Source organism: Phragmites australis, chromosome 21 (genome assembly GCF_958298935.1).
Source record: "Phragmites australis chromosome 21, lpPhrAust1.1, whole genome shotgun sequence".
Classification (NCBI taxonomy): Eukaryota; Viridiplantae; Streptophyta; class Magnoliopsida; order Poales; family Poaceae; genus Phragmites; species Phragmites australis.
Window position 1 is genome coordinate 4,374,227 of NC_084941.1, and position 18,565 is coordinate 4,392,791.

At 43.1% G+C, this 18,565-nt stretch overlaps 2 protein-coding genes, 1 non-coding gene and 1 pseudogene across 3 annotated transcripts; 3 read left to right on the forward strand and 1 right to left on the reverse strand.

The window, feature by feature from the left end:
• Window positions 1-345: 345 nt before the first annotated feature.
• Window positions 346-3,326, forward strand: LOC133903290 (membrane steroid-binding protein 1-like). Its single transcript, XM_062344596.1, has 2 exons — window positions 346-807; window positions 2,706-3,326. The coding sequence occupies exons 1-2, from the start codon at window positions 500-502 to the stop codon at window positions 3,073-3,075; spliced, it is 678 nt and encodes a 225-aa protein (XP_062200580.1). The 5' UTR covers window positions 346-499; the 3' UTR covers window positions 3,076-3,326.
• A 2,304-nt stretch (window positions 3,327-5,630) lies between these two features.
• On the reverse strand, window positions 5,631-6,556 carry LOC133904044 (uncharacterized). The gene is made up of 3 exons (XM_062345526.1): window positions 6,490-6,556; window positions 6,086-6,376; window positions 5,631-5,926 (listed from the first exon to the last, which is right to left on the reverse strand). Exons 1-3 carry the CDS (start codon window positions 6,554-6,556, stop codon window positions 5,631-5,633), a joined length of 654 nt encoding a protein of 217 aa, XP_062201510.1.
• Window positions 6,557-7,991: 1,435 nt separating this feature from the next.
• Window positions 7,992-8,160, forward strand: LOC133904170 (U2 spliceosomal RNA; annotated as a pseudogene).
• Window positions 8,161-10,815: 2,655 nt separating this feature from the next.
• Window positions 10,816-11,012, forward strand: LOC133904205 (U2 spliceosomal RNA). The gene has a single exon (XR_009907437.1). It is a non-coding gene; the product is annotated as a U2 spliceosomal RNA (small nuclear RNA).
• Window positions 11,013-18,565: the final 7,553 nt, after the last annotated feature.

The following is an 18,565-nucleotide window of genomic DNA, read 5'->3' on the forward strand; positions in this document are numbered from 1 at the left end:
TGTGTCATCAAGACCAATTTTTTCAATAATAGGTAATATATTCATCGGCAAACTAGAATCAAATTGTACTGGTGTTTCAAAAAATTATAATTATCAGTATGTAATTAAATCCATGATAAAGGCCAATCATCCGGGTAATTGGAGAGGAAGTACACTTAGCCTAAACAAGACCGATCCGAGGCCACTTACTGGGCCCAAGAATCCGCCTCGAGATCTCCGCTTCCCACTGACACATGGGTCCCACCAAGTCCAGGACCCACCGTCAGCCGGCCGTATCTGCTTCACGTCCCCAGAAAGATCTCATCCCTTTTACGCCTTTCCCTTACCTTTATAACAAGCCCCCAGAGGCTTACGCTACCTCTCTCTCTCTCGATCTCCCGTGTCTCGATTCGCCCGAGAAGACCAAACTGCCCCTCGCCCCCGAAGCCAGAAGGGAGAGGGCGAGAGCTCGTCACGCCAGACGCCACTCGCCTGCGAACCAGGCCGGAGCTAGGCGGCGATGGAGGTTGCGGAGCTATGGGAGACGCTGAGGCAGGCAATCGTGTCGTACACGGGGCTGTCCCCGGCGGCCTTCTTCACGGCCGTGGCGGTCGCCGCGGCCCTGTACCACGTCGTGTCGGGGCTCTTCGCGGCACCCCCGCCCCCGCCGCGGCGCCCACGGGAGGAGCCGGAGCCGGAGCCGCTTCCGCCGCCCGTGCAGCTCGGGGAGGTCTCCGAGGAGGACCTCCGACAGTACGACGGGTCCGACCCTAAGAAGCCCCTGCTCATGGCCATCAAGGGTCAGATCTACGACGTCACTCAGAGCAGGTCTCTTCCTTGCACCGAAACCCTAACTTATCATCCTTTTCCATGTACCAATCGTTGCTCGGATGATTCGATTAGTTTGGTAGTTGCTCGATTCTCCTGTAGTGGACTCAGTGTTCTTGAGATAGTCTATTACGCCATATACAAGGAGCGATTGCCCCTAGTTGTTGCTGTATGATCGTTGGCAAGGCTGCATAATCTGCCGATTTGGCTGTGTATTCAGTACTACGTGGGTGACCGACCGAATACTGCTTGTGATTTTTAGGAGAGTAGGATTGGGTGATTGATTCGGCTATCGGTAGTTACTTTTTGTCCAACTTTTTTGGATGTAACCGTAGAGCTTGTCATTTCCGATGATGGAAGTAATCCAGGTGATAATTCTGCTGGAATTTCTGTGAGGCTGTTGAATGTCTTGTCGTATCCGGGGTTTTGTAGCTTGTCGTTTCCGATGATGGGAGTAATTCAGGTGATACATTTGCTGGAACATCTGTGAGGCTGTTGAATGTCTTGTCGTATTCAGGGTTTTGGTTGTGTGGGCAGCATGATTAGGGGAAAGAAGAAATGGAAACAACTATTTAATTTGTACTGTTGTTTGATGGTGTGCGCTGATGATGTGTCGCTTGGACAGGACTATCTTGTATTATTTCTTACCATCCAGAATTTCAGCTTGTTGAGGTCAAAACATTGAGTTTCATAGAATCTATTGGGTACCGTGGAATGGTTCGGCTGATTGGTAGCTGTGTAATATGGGCTACTGCTATAGTTGTTAGCAAGGGGAGGAGAAATTCTTGTAGTGGGTGGAAAGTCATGGTGTGAGTCAGAGGCTCACAGCCAACATTTGGGGTCTTAACATTAATTGCCTCATGTTTGTTGTGGTTTCTTTCACTGCCTTATTTTATGTACAAGCATCTGATTTACAAAGCCTATTATATCTAATGATTTGTATACTTGATTAGAATATTTTTAGGACCAGTTGACTGTATGCCAGCGGGGCTGATGACAACAGAGCAGCTAATTTGGTGAAAGAAAAATGGCAGGTGTTAGTATATTTGGTAATGATTGAATATAGAGGTTCAATGCTAAGGAAAGTGACAATACCAGATGTTTATCAGTTGCTTTTGAATAACTACTCGTTCTGTTCCTAACTTGGGTTCCATTGTTGCTTCAGTAATTTGTTATTGAATCATCCTCTGACTTTGAGGTTACATACTAATAGAGTTACATGCTATAAGTAGGTTGTCATAGAATTAGACCTGTGTTCTTGTTCTTGGTGTTAAAATGGTCTCCGAGAAACAGATTGTCTGAAACATGCAAATATTTCCATCGTGATGCTTGTAGAGTTGTTCTGATTCAATGGAAGATCAGGAAGGTGCAAAAACACTTCTTGATACTTTTGTCACCCCGCACCAGAATCCTGGAATAATTAATGAAAGTTGCTTATTTGCTTGTGCTTGTTTTGTAGTATATTGTGTGGTTAGGTTCAACAATCTAATTAGATGTATGGTTTCTCTTATTTATCCCTTGTCACGTGGGACACAGTTGCTGGTGGACCGCACATATTTTGTGGGTGGATGATAATAGTATTACAAGAGTTCTTGGATCTGTTATATTATATAAACATTTATCTTCCATTGTGCTACTTTCAAAACGATAATCATTTCTGCATTGCACTACTGCCCATGCAAAACACATGCAAAGTTGAGATAGACCTTTTAGGTGAGGGGGGCATTTTACATGATGCATGCTCATTCAAGGATAGCTGTGTTTATTTTCTGGAGTTGTGAATTGATTATTAGTGCCTTTTGTGCCATAAAGCATTGAGACACTCCCTTACATATCAAATTCTGTAATCGAATGTCTAATTTTGTATTTTTTTTACTCATTTTAACGACCCTTTGCAGAATGTTCTATGGACCTGGTGGGCCTTATGCACTGTTCGCCGGTAAAGATGCCAGCAGAGCCCTGGCCAAGATGTCCTTCGAGCCACAGGACTTGACTGGTGACATCTCTGGCCTTGGTCCTTTTGAGCTTGATGCCTTGCAGGACTGGGAATACAAGTTCATGAGCAAGTACGTGAAGGTTGGTACTGTCAAGAAGACCGTCCCTGTCAAAGACGGCAACACCACAAGCACCTCCCCTGGAGCCAATGAGACCGCCGCCGGGGCAGAACCCGAGAAGGCACTGGCAACTGAAGAGAAGCCAAGGGAGGTAGTTGGGGAGGAGGTGAAAGAGAAGGAAGCCGCAGCTGATGAAGGCGCCAAGGAAAGTTAGAGCGTTTCAGAACTTCCTGCCGTTGCGGCAATAATACGACATGGACCCGTTCGGTTCATGTCAGGGCCCTGCATATCAGCAACTTAGCCTGTGTAACTGGATATGTAATTCGTACCAGCGGCATGGACCTGGAGGTTCTGGTACTTTATATTATTAGTCGTCCTTGGGGATTTGAACCCGGGGTGTCCTCTGTTAATATACTTGATCGTGGATAATAATGTGTGCCTTTTTGAAGAAGAGTTATTTTAGTACCCTCCCTTGCATTTGCGGTTCCTTAGAGCATCTCCAACAGGTCATCCATCTCACACGCCATCCCTCCCGCACGCCAAATTTCTCCAAAATGCGTCTCCAATGGACGCTCCATCGCAATCGCTATTTTAGAGCGCGCTCCATCCCCAAGCTCCCGCACGCCAAATCTGGCGTGCCTCTCCGCTCACGCCATCCCCCAACTGCCTTCTCCCCCGTACGCTCGCGCCACCATCCGGAGCCTTCGCCTCGCCTCCGCCGCCGCGATGGCGTTCCTCGTGCGGGCGCTCCGCCACTCCAAGCCGGGGATTTCGACGCGCTTCCCGTCCGTGGCTGCCTCCTGCCGCTGGATCTCCCCGACCGTCGTAACCAAAGCCAGGCGCATCCACCTCCTCCGCCTACCCCGATCCAGCCATCGCTCACCACCGCGCTCCGATCGTCGGCCGCCTCGTCGTCCTCCGCTTCAGGTGCGGACGGGAGTAGCACCAGTGCATGCGGCAGCGGAGGATGCAGAGGCGGAGCGGCCGATGGGTTCTTCGCAGAGGAGGCAGGATGCCCAGGAGTCACAGGATGTCGTCGACCTCATCAACGACGCGCTCGCCGCGCTCCTCCGTGCCAAGCCCCGCTCTAAATTAGTTCGGTCTGGATTTTGGTGCTGCGTGGTGCCACCCTTCTATAACAATTCGATTCAATCGATTCCACCCATGCTTCGGTTCGATTAAATAAACGTGCAGGTGTTGATTTTTCTGCGATAAACGACTTGGCTGGGACTTTTAAGAGTTTGAGCAGAACCTGAAGTTGCAGGTGCAGCAAATCATTATGTGGGTGTGTTGTCTTAGTCCTTATTAGCATACAGGTTTTGGAATTAATCTGTTTTCTTCTTGATATCATACAGGTTTTAATGAAAAGCTGCCCTTGATAGAGTTAGTTTTGGCAGGAAGTTCGACATGGGTTCAGGAAATTTGATTCTGAAGAAGGTGGCAAGGCACAGCTCTTTTGATCTGGACATACACCTTGATAAGAGTTGGATGGAGGATGTTACTTGTCCAATCTGCCTGGTTACCCTCGCAACGCAGTCCTACTAAGATGCACATCTTATGAAAAGGGTTGCAGGCCATTTGTCAGTGATACGGACCAGACCCGCTCAAACTGTCTTGAGAGATTCAAAGGTGCATACGAGCTGCCCGCCAATGTGAAAGTTTCATCTATAGTTGTGGCTCCTCTTGATAGCATTATTCATATTGTGTCGTCTAATGCAAACAACAGCTCAAGCTGCCCTTTGTGCAGAGGTGATGTTATTGGTTGGATTGTTATCGGTGAGGCTCGTCTGCATCTTAACCAGAAGAAAAGATGTTGTGAAGAGGATTGCTGTTCTGTTATCTGTTTTAAAGGTGGTTACTTTCCCTCTGCTTTGAATCAATATCTGGCATCTGAAGATTATGTCAATTGCTATTTGTCTGCCTCCCATCATCCATTCAAATGTGGTCTTGCTGCTGTATGAATCTTTGATGAATCAGCGTTCAAGTGGATCTGGTACTAGATGATTTGGAATGGATGAGACTTTGAGTACCAGTTCTTATATTTATCTCTTATCATATTTACTTATTGTTTATGACCTTTCATGAGTCTTGACACATTCATTATCAACTATGCAGGTTTGGCATCGAGGAGTTTATGTGAGGCTGCTGAACTACTTTCTATCTAGCTGCTTACTGATTCAGTTGAGGGGGGAATGTATGTGATATATTCGCTGAGTTCTACTCTTGATATGTTCCTAATTCAGTAGTGTGAAATTTGATATGGGCATACGAATCGGTGCCCCTTGTAACTGATGATTGTTATGTGAACTATTTATTGTACGAGCTATTTGTTGTTAGAACTATAAGTTGTATCAAAAGAACATAATACATTAATTCAGAAAGAACTGCATACATCATCATACATAATTTGAAAACAGTACATCCCTCTATAATAAAAACACTATTTGATAGGTTCCGACTACATTATTGCAAATGCTTACACTATAAGAACTACGACTCTGTATATAGTTGCCATAGGTGCTCAACTAGATCATCTTGAAGCTGAGAGTGAGTTTGTCGGTCCCTGATATCATGATTGTTCTTAATAAACTCTATAAATTGAGACAGCTCAGGGGTGTGCTCATCTTCAATTATCACTCTTTCTCCCTCATGATCGTAATGGAAGTTTTCCGGCTCATGATCGTAATCGAAGTCTTTCCGCTCATCTTCAATTATCATATTATGCATGATGACGCAAGCCGTCATGATTTGTCCAAGTGTCTCTTGATCCTAAAACCTTGTTGGTCCACGAACAATGGAAAAACGAGCCTGTAGAACTCCAAATGCTCGTTCAACATCCTTCCTAGCACCTTCTTGAGCTTGCGAGAAAAGTTTTTTCTTATTCCCTTGCGGAGATGTTATTGTCTTCACGAAAGTTGCCCATGGTGGATATATGCCATCTGCCAAGTAATAGCTCATTGTATAGTTGTGACCATTGATGGTGTAATTTACTTCTGGAGCTTGTCCTTCGGTCAGCTTTGCAAATAGAGGGGAACGATGAAGAACATTAATATCATTGTGAGACCCTGGTAAACCAAAGAAAGCGTGCCAAATTCAAAGATCTTGTGAAGCAACGGCTTCCAGAATAATTGTAGGCTCATGCACATGGCTGGTATACATTCCTTGCCATGCTGCAGGGCAATTTTTCCACTTTCAATGCATGCAATCTATGCTCCCTAGCATACCGCGAAAACCTCTTACTTCTCCCATTTCAAGTAACCTAGCAGTATCAATATTATTTGGAGATCTCAGATATTCATCACCAAATACTTCCACAACAGCTTGTACAAACCTTTTAAGACTCTCTATAGCAGTATTTTCTCCAATCCGAATAAATTCATCTGTAGCATCCGCTGGTACTCCATAAGCTAGCATGCGAAATGCAGCGGTAATCTTCTGCAAAGGAGATAACCCAAGAATCCCAGCACTATTTCTTTTCTGCATGAAATAGCTATCATGCTCTACTACAGATTGTACTATACGAAGAAACAGAGAACGAGCCATTCTAAATATGCGCAGAAATAATAACAAAATGAGACGAGAGGATAAAAAATAAGGGCGAACAAAAACATATTCACTAATTACAAACCTGCGCCGAAAAATAGCCGGGCCGTAGGTGGGATCCTCTGAAAAGTAGTCTTGGTATAGTCTCGCATGTCCGGCTTCTCTGTCGCGATGAATTACTCGATGTCCTGGCACGGAACTGCCATGGCGTCGAACATTCAAACGCTGATCTTCATCGTGCACTTGGAATGCTGTAGCAACAATGAGTTTGTCGTCATCGGATGAGGTCGACGACGAATCCATGAGAATTTGCTTGACGATATTGCGACGCCTCATTGCAATGTTGGAGAGGAGACAAATATATGTGGGAGAGGACAGAGAGAACTGGGAGATGAGACATAACTCAAGAATAGCAAATGGACTTACATATATAGATCTGAAAAAATAGCCGTTGAAAAAATAGCCGTTGGAGAAATAATCGTTAGAAATATAGCCGTTACAAAAATATAGTCGTTACAAATATATTGTTAGTTATAGAATACTATTAAAAAATAGGAGAGAGAATATAGAGGGTGAAATATGGATGTGCTGTTGGAGTGGTGAAGTATTATAGAGGAGGAATCTTTATAGATGTTAATCTATATGGGGATATGGATGGTAAAATATGGAGTTGCTTTTGGAGTTGCTCTTATGATCATGATTCATGCGAATCCTCCTGTGGGCAGGTGAATCATACAGTCTGTGATCAAAGTCCTAACTAATCAATATCATCTATAACAGTTTGTACTTCCATATTACGTTGCATATAATTTTTGTGTTACTCAGCCATTTCATAAGGAAACATCTACTCAGCTCTTCTTGGAGTTCAGTAAAGTCATCTGTATGGGTGAAAATATCCACTCCAATTAGACATGTTCCCTGCGAAATTCCACACACATGGGATTTCTCGCAAAAATCTCATGTAAATCACGCGTTCCAAAATGTGATTATTGTCAGCATGACTGACGCCGAGTCAAAGCCATGTGTTCAAGGACTTGACTAGCATGTGAAAGTTGATGCTGCCATGCTGCCTTCTCAATTCAACATACATGGGAGTGGCCTCTGCTTGAAAGTTGATATTGATGGGTCCTTAGTAGTCCAGCGTTCTAATTACATTGTTCATGGTTAGCTCTTATAAGGATTATTATTATTATCTGCTCTATGTTTCTTGTAGATTTCTATTCTTCCCCTGTGCAATGCCCAAGAGTTCTTGGTCAGTACTTGGGAAGCTCAGTACATATTTTAATCCTTTTTATATCGGTTTTTCTATATACATATCACTCGTATAATTTTTTGAACAAGGTGTTAGAATAAATCGATCAGGAAATACTAGGCAAGGAATAAAAAAAAAGAACTTAAAAAGAAGCAGCACCTATGATGTCTTGGGCTTGGACGTGCTGCTCTACTAGTGGGCCTTAGAAGGAGACGAAGGCTACATGTGTCAGGTAGCCCATGATATGCCAGTGCACTCGACCGGAAAAAAGTATGCAGCGCGTTTAGCCGTTTAGTCCCACCTCGCCACCTAGGCCGCGCGGACCCATTCAAAATATAATTTTCTCAGACTTTTGGTTAAGATTAAGTGTATTATCTATTCTTATCAGTTTAATATCTAATATATGAGTCATGTCTACTTTAATATTAAATTTATTATTTTAGCAAGGGTCTACCACAATAGCTTGCCACTGGGGCCCTCAAGCGTCGTCAGACGTTACACCCCAACCAATTCTCAACTATAAATTTGTTACCGCTAGTCTCAAACAGAAATAAATTGGATTAGATCCGTGAAACTCAAAAAGCTAAAGTAATCTCTTTAGCCTGTAGTTGTCTTTGCTTGTACCATGGCGTCCGGTGGCAAGGAGGCCTCAAGGTCCTTGAGAAGCGCAAGTTCTAGTGTTGAAAGCTCTCGTATAGGTCTTGCCGGGTTTGGCTATGTGGGGCCCGCAGTGGTGGAGCTGTGTGTGGCGACGAGGAGCATGCAATGTCGATCTACAAGGTTTTGTCTGGTCTCCTCATGCCGCCCTTGCGCTCGCCGGTCCCGAGACCGGTGGAGGCTCTAATTCTTCATCCATCTCGTTGCAACGCTGCTCTGCTTTGTAGTAGTCTTTTATAGTTGTATCATTTAAAATTATTCAGTGTTTTATTCAGATCGATTGTTTCAATGAAAATTAGTAATTCATTCTCTTCAGTGTAGAATTTATGTTCTATAAAACTCCGCACTGCTAAATTGACTAGACAGTGTTCTTAATTTGAAGAGTTCTTCTATTCTACCAATATGAAGTGAAGAAGGCACTATTCTGAATGTGGGATGTCAGAGAATTGTAGGTTATCACCAACTAAGTGGATTGGGACTGATATGGTGGAAATTTCTTTGTTTTGGATAAAAGTTTTTGGAAATTGAAGCAAATGTTTGTCTGGCCAGTCAAACAAATAGCGAATTATTTTACCTCATATCCTATCAGGCTACTAGTTAATGAGATGTTTCAGAAAACATTTAGATATGCAAAGAAAACAGGTGTACTGCAATCATGCAAATATATTGCAAATTGTTATGTGATGGAACTTTATCTACATGGTATGTTCAGGATTGATTGTGTCCAATTTTGAATTAACCCATAATATTTGATAGTCTATCTTGCCAGTAAATATATATTACAAACCTATGCGAAACACGATTTTCAAAGACATGATGAGGAAATCAGAGTATCAGATATGGTTACAGCTGTGTTAGGGAAGTATTGGTGATATATATTTGCTAATACTCCTTGGTATGGATTGACTTAGAACTCGAGTGTACTATGATATGCCAAAGAAATATATTGAGTACCCATACTTCCTTTGGTGATATCAGCAAGATCATAGTTATGTTTCTCCTTTTTCTTTTTCTTTTTCTTTCACATACTTTCTTTTGGTTGTATCAGCAAGAATATAACTATGTCCTTATTTTGTGTTCTATAAAAATTGAAGCTTGTTGGTTTCTCCTTATAGATAGTATAACTATGGTCTATAGACACTTCTGGAAACACAAAATTTTGCGAACGATGTGACAACAATTTGAACACAAAACATATCCTACATATTGTGCTTGATTTCTACTGGACATGTGTTTAGTAATTTTGAATTGGTTTTATGTTAGTTTTTTTTTCGAAAACGTTTTTGTGTTAGTTTTTGTCAACTTAATGTCATAGTGATGCATATCTCAGTCTCAAATGACGTCTAACCTAATAATTCATATTTAGATGGAATCATGACTTTCATGTGATACTACTGGAAGTTTTTTTGAGCAAAGAAAAATTGGATTTGGGTATCTGATTTGGCAAAGAAAAATTGGACATGCGAAATATAACTCGGAATCTGATACGTGTATCAGAATCTAGACTCAGATTCAGGATGTCCAATTCGGCAAAAAAAAAAAAAATTGCACACGGGTGTCCAGTAACAGTGCTGGGTGTGCACCCTTTTTGTTAAATAAGAGTTCTTTTAGTATTCTCCATTGCATTTGCAGTTCTGTATGGTCTTGCAAATCCTCGTATGTGCAGGTAAATCATACATTACGTTGCCACAAAGCCACATGTATGAGTTCCTATATGTTCCTACTTTGTAGTGTTTTCTGTTTGTATTGTGCAGCATCTACTTTCGTAGGAAAGAAAACATCTACTCCAATTAGATATGGGTTCCTTGCGAAATCCACACACATGGGATTCTCGCGAAAATCTTGTGGAAATAATGCATTTCCAAATGTGATTCTTTTCAGATAGACTAATTCCGAGATCAAAGCCATGTGTTCAAGGACTTGAATGGCATGAAACAGTTTGTGTTGGCATGATGCATTCTCAATTCAACATACAAGGGAGTGTCCTCTGCTTGGAAACTGATATTGGTAGGTCCTTCCTAATCCATTGTTATAACTACTTTGTTAATCGTGGTTAGTTCTTATAAATATTTTGTGCCCTATTTTTCTCGTAGATTTCTACTCTTTCACTGTGCAATGTCCCAAGAGTTCTAGGCCAGCACATGGCAAGCCCAGTGCATATACTTTTCCTTCTTATACCAAGATAGTTCATTTATCCCTCACTATATCTTTTTTCAGCTAGCAGGTACCGGTAGAATCGTCAGGAAATACTTGTGAAAGAAAAGAAGAAGAAAAAAAAAAGCTGAAAAAGAAACAGCATCCCTGACGTGTTGGGGTTGGCGTGCTGTTCTACTAGTGGGCTTGCAAGCAGAAGAAGGCAACATGCGTTGGGCTCCGGCCCACTAAATTCCAGTGCGCTCGACCGAGCAGAGTACGCAACGCATTTAGTCCCACCTTGTCCAGCCAGGCAGCGCGGAGGCGTCGACGCGCTATATAATACGACGCAGGGCACCATTCCCAGGCATACCTTTCTCGGCCTTTTGGCTAAGATCAAGTGTAGTATCTGTTCTTATCAGTTTAATATCTGATATGTGGGCCATGTGTCCACTTTGATATTAAATTTATTTTTTGTGGGGGAGGGCCCACCACAGTGGCTTGCCACTGGGGTCCTCAAGCGTCGTTCAGGCGTTGCACTACTGCCTGAGCCTGGCGCACCCCAACCAAATCTCAATTATAAGATTTCTATTGTATTTGATTTTGAGTTCCAGCAAACGTGAATGGCTCAATGGCTGGTACCTACGCAGTAGTGTCGCGGCGAGCGTTTATACTTGCTTGTGAACTCGTCTGTCACGTGTACCGTGGCTATGTTGCACCGACGGGAAGGGCAGTTACTGCCTGAGAAGCGCGTGTACACCGAGGAGGAGCTTAGGCAATACGACAAGGTGGCGTCCGATCTCCTCTCGGCCCTGCGCTCGCCAGTCCCAGGGCCGGTGGATGTGTGGAAGATCAACGAGCCCTTGCTCATGGCCATCAGGGCAGATCTATGATGTCTCCCAGAGCAGGTTGTTTGAGCCCTGGCATCTAAATCTTTATCTTGATGCACTATGAAAGTGAAGAATCAGTGTTTCGAATGTAGGGTGCCAAAGAACTGTAGATAGTCACCTATTAAGGGTTTTAAGACAGATATGGTGGAAGTATATTTGTTTCGGAGACTGGATTTTCAGAATTGCAGCAAAGTATTCTTTAATGAATCGTAGTAAATTCTTGTTTGGCAAATCAAACTAGTAGTGAATTATTGAACCTTAGATGCCATCAGGCTACTCATCAATGAGATGTTTGAGGAAACATGTGTACTGTATTCTGCAAACATAGAGTACCTGATAGCCTTATGCTGTTCGATAAATCGATGTTACCATCAGTGGGTATTGTTTGACTCGGGACTTTGTGTTTGATCATATTACATGAGGTTTGATCATATTACATTCTGCAAACATTGTGTTTGATCATATTACATGAAGTTTCCCTGTCAATAACTCGATCTGCTCTGTGCAGGATGTTCTACGGACCCAGTGGAGCATATGAATTGTTCGCCGGTAAAGATGCGAGTAGGGCACTGGCCAAGATGTCCTCCGAGCCGCAGGATCTGACTGGCGATACATCTGGGCTTACGCCATTCCAGCTTGGTTCCTTGATGACTGAGAGTACAAGTTCACCAGCAAGTATGCGAAGGTGGGAACCATAAGAAGAACAGCGCTTGCAGATGAGGGTTACGGTAGCATTTCACCTGAAACACGGGAGGAAGCTGCCGCTCCCGAGCCCGAGCCTTAGCCGAACGAAGACGATGCATCATGAAACGCATAAAAACATCCGAGCTCTGAGGGGAAGAATGAAGTTTAGGGTGGGACACTGCTGATGAATGCTCAAAGGGAGTTAGAAAGCGAACGTCTAGCTAGTGCTAGATGCTATGCAGTTTAACTGATTAGGCTTGAGAAAACAAAAACAGGGTTCTTGCTCACTTTTTCTTCTGCAATTTCACGTCTAACACATGTGCTGTGTGTGGGCTTGGTATATGGACAGTGGGTCCCACATGTAAGAGTGTGTGAGAGGAGGCATATAAGCCAGCATCCTGTACAGAGGAAAAGGGATGGAAAAGAAATTGAAGTCGAGTTCCTCTTTCCCGTTCTTCCCCAAGTCTGTTCCTGTGCGACATATCCTGGCTTATCTTGTTTTGAACGAAATGTTTTGCTAGTTTGCGCACACAAGAATCAACCTGCGCAAAAAAAAAAAAAACCTGCCAGATCAGGAAGCACTTCTTCGCGTCCAGAATTTGAGGTGAATCCGTGTCTTGGACAACAGGCTGCAGAGCTCAGATGTTCGTGCTGGTAAGCTTCAAGACCTGTATCTGTGTGAGCAAAAGGCAAATCAACCTCGTCTCTTCTCTGATAGCAAGTTCCTCTCAGATGACACCACTTTCAGTTCCCAGGCGTGATCTTGTGCGATTCTAGAGGAAGCCCACCCGTCAACACAAGTTACGAAAAAGGCCCAAGGCGACGAAATGACCCAGCCATTCTCCTCAGCAACAAGCCTAGAGCCAACCTGGACGAAGATCCGCTGCTGTTTAGTACCATACTGCCTATTCACAAAAAAAAACACCAACTTAAATAGCCAGTCCTCAGGCGCTCTCTCGCCGAGCAAGGTAGCGATTGCTTGTGACCCGAGCGGGGGCAACAAGGTGGTGCGGATGCCTGTTGTGGCGCTTGGGCCTGGGTCTGTTGTCGCATTCTGCGGCCCGCCCGTTCCAAGTTGCGTAGTGGGCTGCGGCCGCTTCGGCGAAAGCCTTGGCGTCCCAGCTCCTAGAGTGGCGGGCAATGCGTGAGGCTGGCTTCACAGAGCAGCGAATACCGCCCGCTTCCAACGGTGGAAGGATAACGGGACGCTGCGCTGCAGACCCGCTTAGGCCCATGCGTCCTTCTTGGCAGACCACCATCTTTTTGCAATTTTTTTTTCTTTTTCCCCATGTGTAAATTATCTGAACGGTAAGAACGTCTCTTCTGGTATCCTGTAGAGCTGCTCCTCCCGTGGAGCTCGCCTTCCTTGGTCGAACTACTGAACCAGCAAACTCTGCGACAGATACTCTTATCATGTCTAGGGGAACAGTGTGCGCCATCCATCCTCGAGTGCCAGTCAGCTACAAATTGATCATAACAAGAAGTGAAGCAGCACCATGTATGCAGGTAACTTCAGCACCACGGTAAAGCCATGATGCAAATGCAGGTGGCTGATTCTTCTCTTGGCGTCAGTATCTTATCGCACTTGATGTTGGGATCGGATTCCTACACAAGGTGAGTCTTCGGATACGGAGATATCGAAGGGCACTCAGAGCGATACGTGTTGTAGACGGAACAGTTCTTTGATACCTCTTTCGGTTGCACTGTGGCTCTATTTAGAGCCCATACCCAGCAACCACATGTGCTGTTTACAAATCCTACCCCTTACCTGCTACATTTCCGGAATATCTGGAGACATTATGGTACAAATGAGCATAATCATATAATTACAGCAGTACCCTGGGCGACTGAAATCGGGCCCACTGTGTCAAGGTGATTCATCTCTCCGAAGGGCGTCGAAGCCTCCTCCGCTCAGATGCCCGTCGGATAGCCTTCGTCCCCTGGCGAAGGTCAGCTTGCGTCTTCGCCCGCTGCGAACGCTGCAGACTGCAGGCCCGGGCTTCGCTCTTCAGTCGAAGGTCTCTTTCGTCTTCACCGGTACGGGAGGTCGAAGATGCTAGCGCGCCTACACCCTTCGACCAACGTAGCTCTACGATCTTCGCTGCTAACAGATGAATTTCCTGTAATAAAACCACAAAGGCTATCACACAGTATTTTCAGTAGACTTCGTGATTCCCTTCGAAGTGGGAGACGGGAGATCATCCCCAACACTTGATTAATAGTTGTACAACCTGCAGTTCATGGCAATTGCTGCAATTAGTCATTGGTCAATTAGTTGTAGAAACTAAGCGCATCATCAGTTTACCTAGCTGACATAAAATAAAAACATAATGTAATCGTTCTGTTGTATGACATCTAGGCATAAAATCTAGAAGCTTAGATATTCTATTATCTGTCAAGGACGGGGGACAGCGCATGACTGACCTAAAGAAGCAGCTTTCTTCTTAATTATCTCAGGGCGTGTGTCACGCACGATCTCATGGAGTCAACTGCGCTCGTCACCAGCATGTGGCAAGATTGTTCGGCTGCATAGGAAGTTGATGCCGGGTTACCTTTACCTTTTCTTGTTGAGGTAGGGCAGGGCGAGAGAAATTTTGCTTCTCTTCCTTTTTAACCTTTCATGATATTACTACATGGATTGTCCTAAATCCAAACTAGTTGTTTTCATGTGCCAACAATCATGTTCTGTAGATAATAATATGATTAAAGGTGCATGATAGGCTCATAACTCAAGAGGGAAAAAAGTTACTACAGAAAATCTGAATTTATTTGTTCTTAGTGCCAAAATGACCTGCTAGCATTGACAGACAACAGTTCAACATCCATGCGTATGCATTGTATTACTAATTTACCATGGAAACAAAAGTCTCTACTGGTCAAAGAACACATGGTGAGATGTTTTGCCGTCCAGTGTGAAAGGCAAGCAGCAAACAGATGAAAAAGGAATCAAAGAAAGAGCAAAATGTTCAGGTCAAAGAAAGAGCAAAATATTCAGGTCAAAAAAGGTCCAAGCCTCAGACCATGAAGAGGGCCTCTCGACGAGTAGGGATCGTTTGTGGCGTGATCTCTCGCATCTGCTGACCTGTATGTTCCAACACAACACTCTCCTTTGACTAGAAATGGTCGCGACATATGTTGCCAGGAACGGGTCGTTGTGTGTAGAAGATCCCAGCTTTGAGAATCGAAGCGTCGTCCAACTAAAACGTGCAGAAACGCAGCTGTACGCGCGCCAAGAAGGAAGGTATCAACTGCCGAAGGAAAAAAAATCGAGGAAGGTTCGTCTATAATACTACTAAACTTCTTTACTGATATTTCTGCATGTGCAGTGTGTTGGGCATAACCGTGTAATGAGATGCCTCCGTTGACAATATCTGTTTTCGCTTTCTTCTTGAGTGTTTCCTGATTAGTTTATGCAAGCTCAAGTTTGTGTCATAGTCCATCAACCCTTGCATCTACACGGGCTAGTAATTTTGAATGACATATATATAGTAGAAGCTAGTTGCAAGTTCAAGTTTTATGATATGTAAAAGAAGATATAGAATCTTTTTTATCTTACTTCTTTAATAAGGTGCACGTATAAACACAAGTTTTATTCATGAATATTAGAAACAGACTATTGGAGGGTCTGTTAGACGTGTCATAGCTACAGAAAGAAAATGTTACGCTTATATTTTTCTTCCATTCAGTATCTAGCCGCTTTCCCACTCTTGACTATAGGGTTTTCTAAAGAAAAGCCTTGGATATGAAACCCTCAACTGTATCAAAATTACTTTGACTCCTAGACTCATGTTGTATCACTATCTCTTCCTCTCTATCCATATATATATATATATAAATGTTGGTGTTTGATCTCGGCTCCATCGCGGACAACGAGAGACCGAATCCTAACAGGGACTACGTCCCACACGAGCGCCCTGATCTGGGGCACAACCAACCCCTCTGGTTGCGGTCCCATTCCGTGTAACACTATATAAATAGACGAGAGAGTCTGGCAAATGGATCGATTAGTCCATCTAAGGTGCAGCCATCTCCTTCACATTTAAACCCTAGCTGATCTAAAGTGTGTTGCTGTGGGGTGAAGACCACCACCGCTTCACCACCGGGTGTCACCACACCTACGCCACGCCGGCACAACGCCAATCTCATCTACATCGACGTGATCACCCTCGCCGACTTGTATATTCACGTCATCATCTCTCTGCACCGAGGCATCATCAAGCACCTAATGTCATCATTCGACTCTGGTAATGTGTTCATGCTAGCTTCCGCTAATGATGTGTGTGTTTGATTTTTAGGGCTAGTGATCATGTCTTAGGGTGATTAAGGTCTAACATTTGGCATCACAACAGTGCTAGCCACAAATTAAACCCAATTAGACTTAGTTAGATCTAATTATGTTGGGATGATGCTAATTAGTGAGCAGTTATGTGTTTCAAGTTTAGTTAGACTCGGGATAGACTAATTGGATTCGTTTTGGGGGCATTAAGCTCGAGCAAGCATGTAAGAAGGAGGGAAATTGGGAAAATCAAGAAAACCTAAAGCAAAACACTAAGAAATCCCCAATCCCCCTACCGAACCCTAATCCCCAAATCCGAAACCTAATCCCCAAAATCCAACCCAAAATCCACAAATCAATAACCCTAATCTAAAGGGGGAGGCAAATCTTACGCATTGATGTTGACGTTGAAGCCGTCAGAGTCGATTGCCGCGTCTTCTTTGGTAGATCCACCTCCTCCGTCTCGATCATGCGCGAATCTTGAGTTGCTGGTGCCTCCATCTTGTCGTCGTGGCTGCTTTCTTGCACTCACAGTTCGAAGTTCTACCAGCGTGCTCCTTTTCTCGCCGCACACGTTAGCGTGCTCCTTTTCACGCCGCACATGTCGTGCTCATGTGGACCACCATAGACCTGCTTGACGGTGCCAAGTATGACATCGGTTTAAGATCAACTATAACACTCAGAAGGAGAAGTGAACTATGAGCAACTTAATCGCGATATGTGTTCAAGAGAAGGAGAGGCTGAGGGCCGAAAATAAAGATTATGTGCATAATGTTAGCGGACCAACAAGAGAAAATTCTAAGGGGATTATAAATTTAAGAAGAAGCTCTATTAATAATGTTTTTATGTTCCTTCTATTAGGAGGAATCTTACGTTAGTTTCTTCATCAGATGATTATGATTATTAATATAATTTCAAAGATAATATATGTATCATTAAGTTTAAATTCAGAAATTTTTAGTCTTGCTTTCTCTGAATGAATTCTTGATATCTCTAAATGTATGTGATGGAAATAATGAGAATTGTTCAAAACTGTAGCATTGTCTTTTAGGCCATATTTCGAGGGGGAAGAATATAGCGTGTCATTAAGGAAGTGATTCTCCACCCTTTAGATTTCTCTGATTTTGACTATTGCATAGTTTGAAGGGGAGCTGTTGAGGTTTATGAAATTCCTAATGATACATCTAACAATGAGCCTCAGCAGTCCCAGAAAATCCCAACTCATGTAAAGAACGTTCGCCTGAGTGGCTTAATGTCATGAAGGAGCAATTAAAGTTTATGAGCGACAATAATGAATGTGACTTAGTAAAAACTCCCAACAGAGCTAAAAATAGTAGGTTGTAAATGGATCTAAAAAACAAAGCGTGACTCTAAGGAAAAACATTGAAAGGTTCAAAACAACACTAAAAGAGAAGGGATTGATAATAATAAAGCTCAACTAATGATTCCTTTTATTTTGGTTCAAACCATAAGAAAATTGATAACTGCATTTAAGTAAAGTTTAGAAGGGAAAGAAAAATCATCATCTTAGTCATAAGAAGGATCTCAGTGAAGCTTTTACGTCCTTTATAACGATATTCATCGAGATATGTCTAAAGACATATATTGACAGAGTACTAAAGAAATACAATATGCATAAATGCTCTGACTCACCTGCTCCTATTATGAAGGGAAATAAATTTGGTATATTTTAATATGTGTTGTCCGAGAAAGTCGGTTCCTTATGTTTCAGTTGTAAGAAGCATTATGTACACGCCCTAATTTAGTTTTCATAACTGAGATACTTGGCAGATATTAATAAAATCCAAGACTAGACTACTGAAAAGTCGTTGAGAAATCCTTTCTCTTTTTAAAAGGTACTAAGCACTATATGCTCATGTTTCAGAATCTGTTTGCGAGGTGTGTGGATACTAAAGAAATCCATGATATATTTTATCTCCACCCTCGCTAGAGGAGCTATCTCGTGAAAAAGCTCCAAATAGACACTTACGATATCGTTAACGATGCAAATTGAGTTTGTAGCATGTTATGAAGCTACCAGACAAGCTGTATGACCAAAGAACTTGTGTTATCTGAGAATTAAGAATGTAAGGTAGCATTATAAAACCACTTATATTATGCTCAGTTTTCTATACGAGTACAACAAGTCGAGTGGTGCTGCCAAACACATTGACAATAAGTATTATATTGTGAAAGATAGAATCTGGAATCAAATCATCAGTGTCAAGCACATAAATACTGAATTAATGCTTGCGGCGCCGCTTACTAA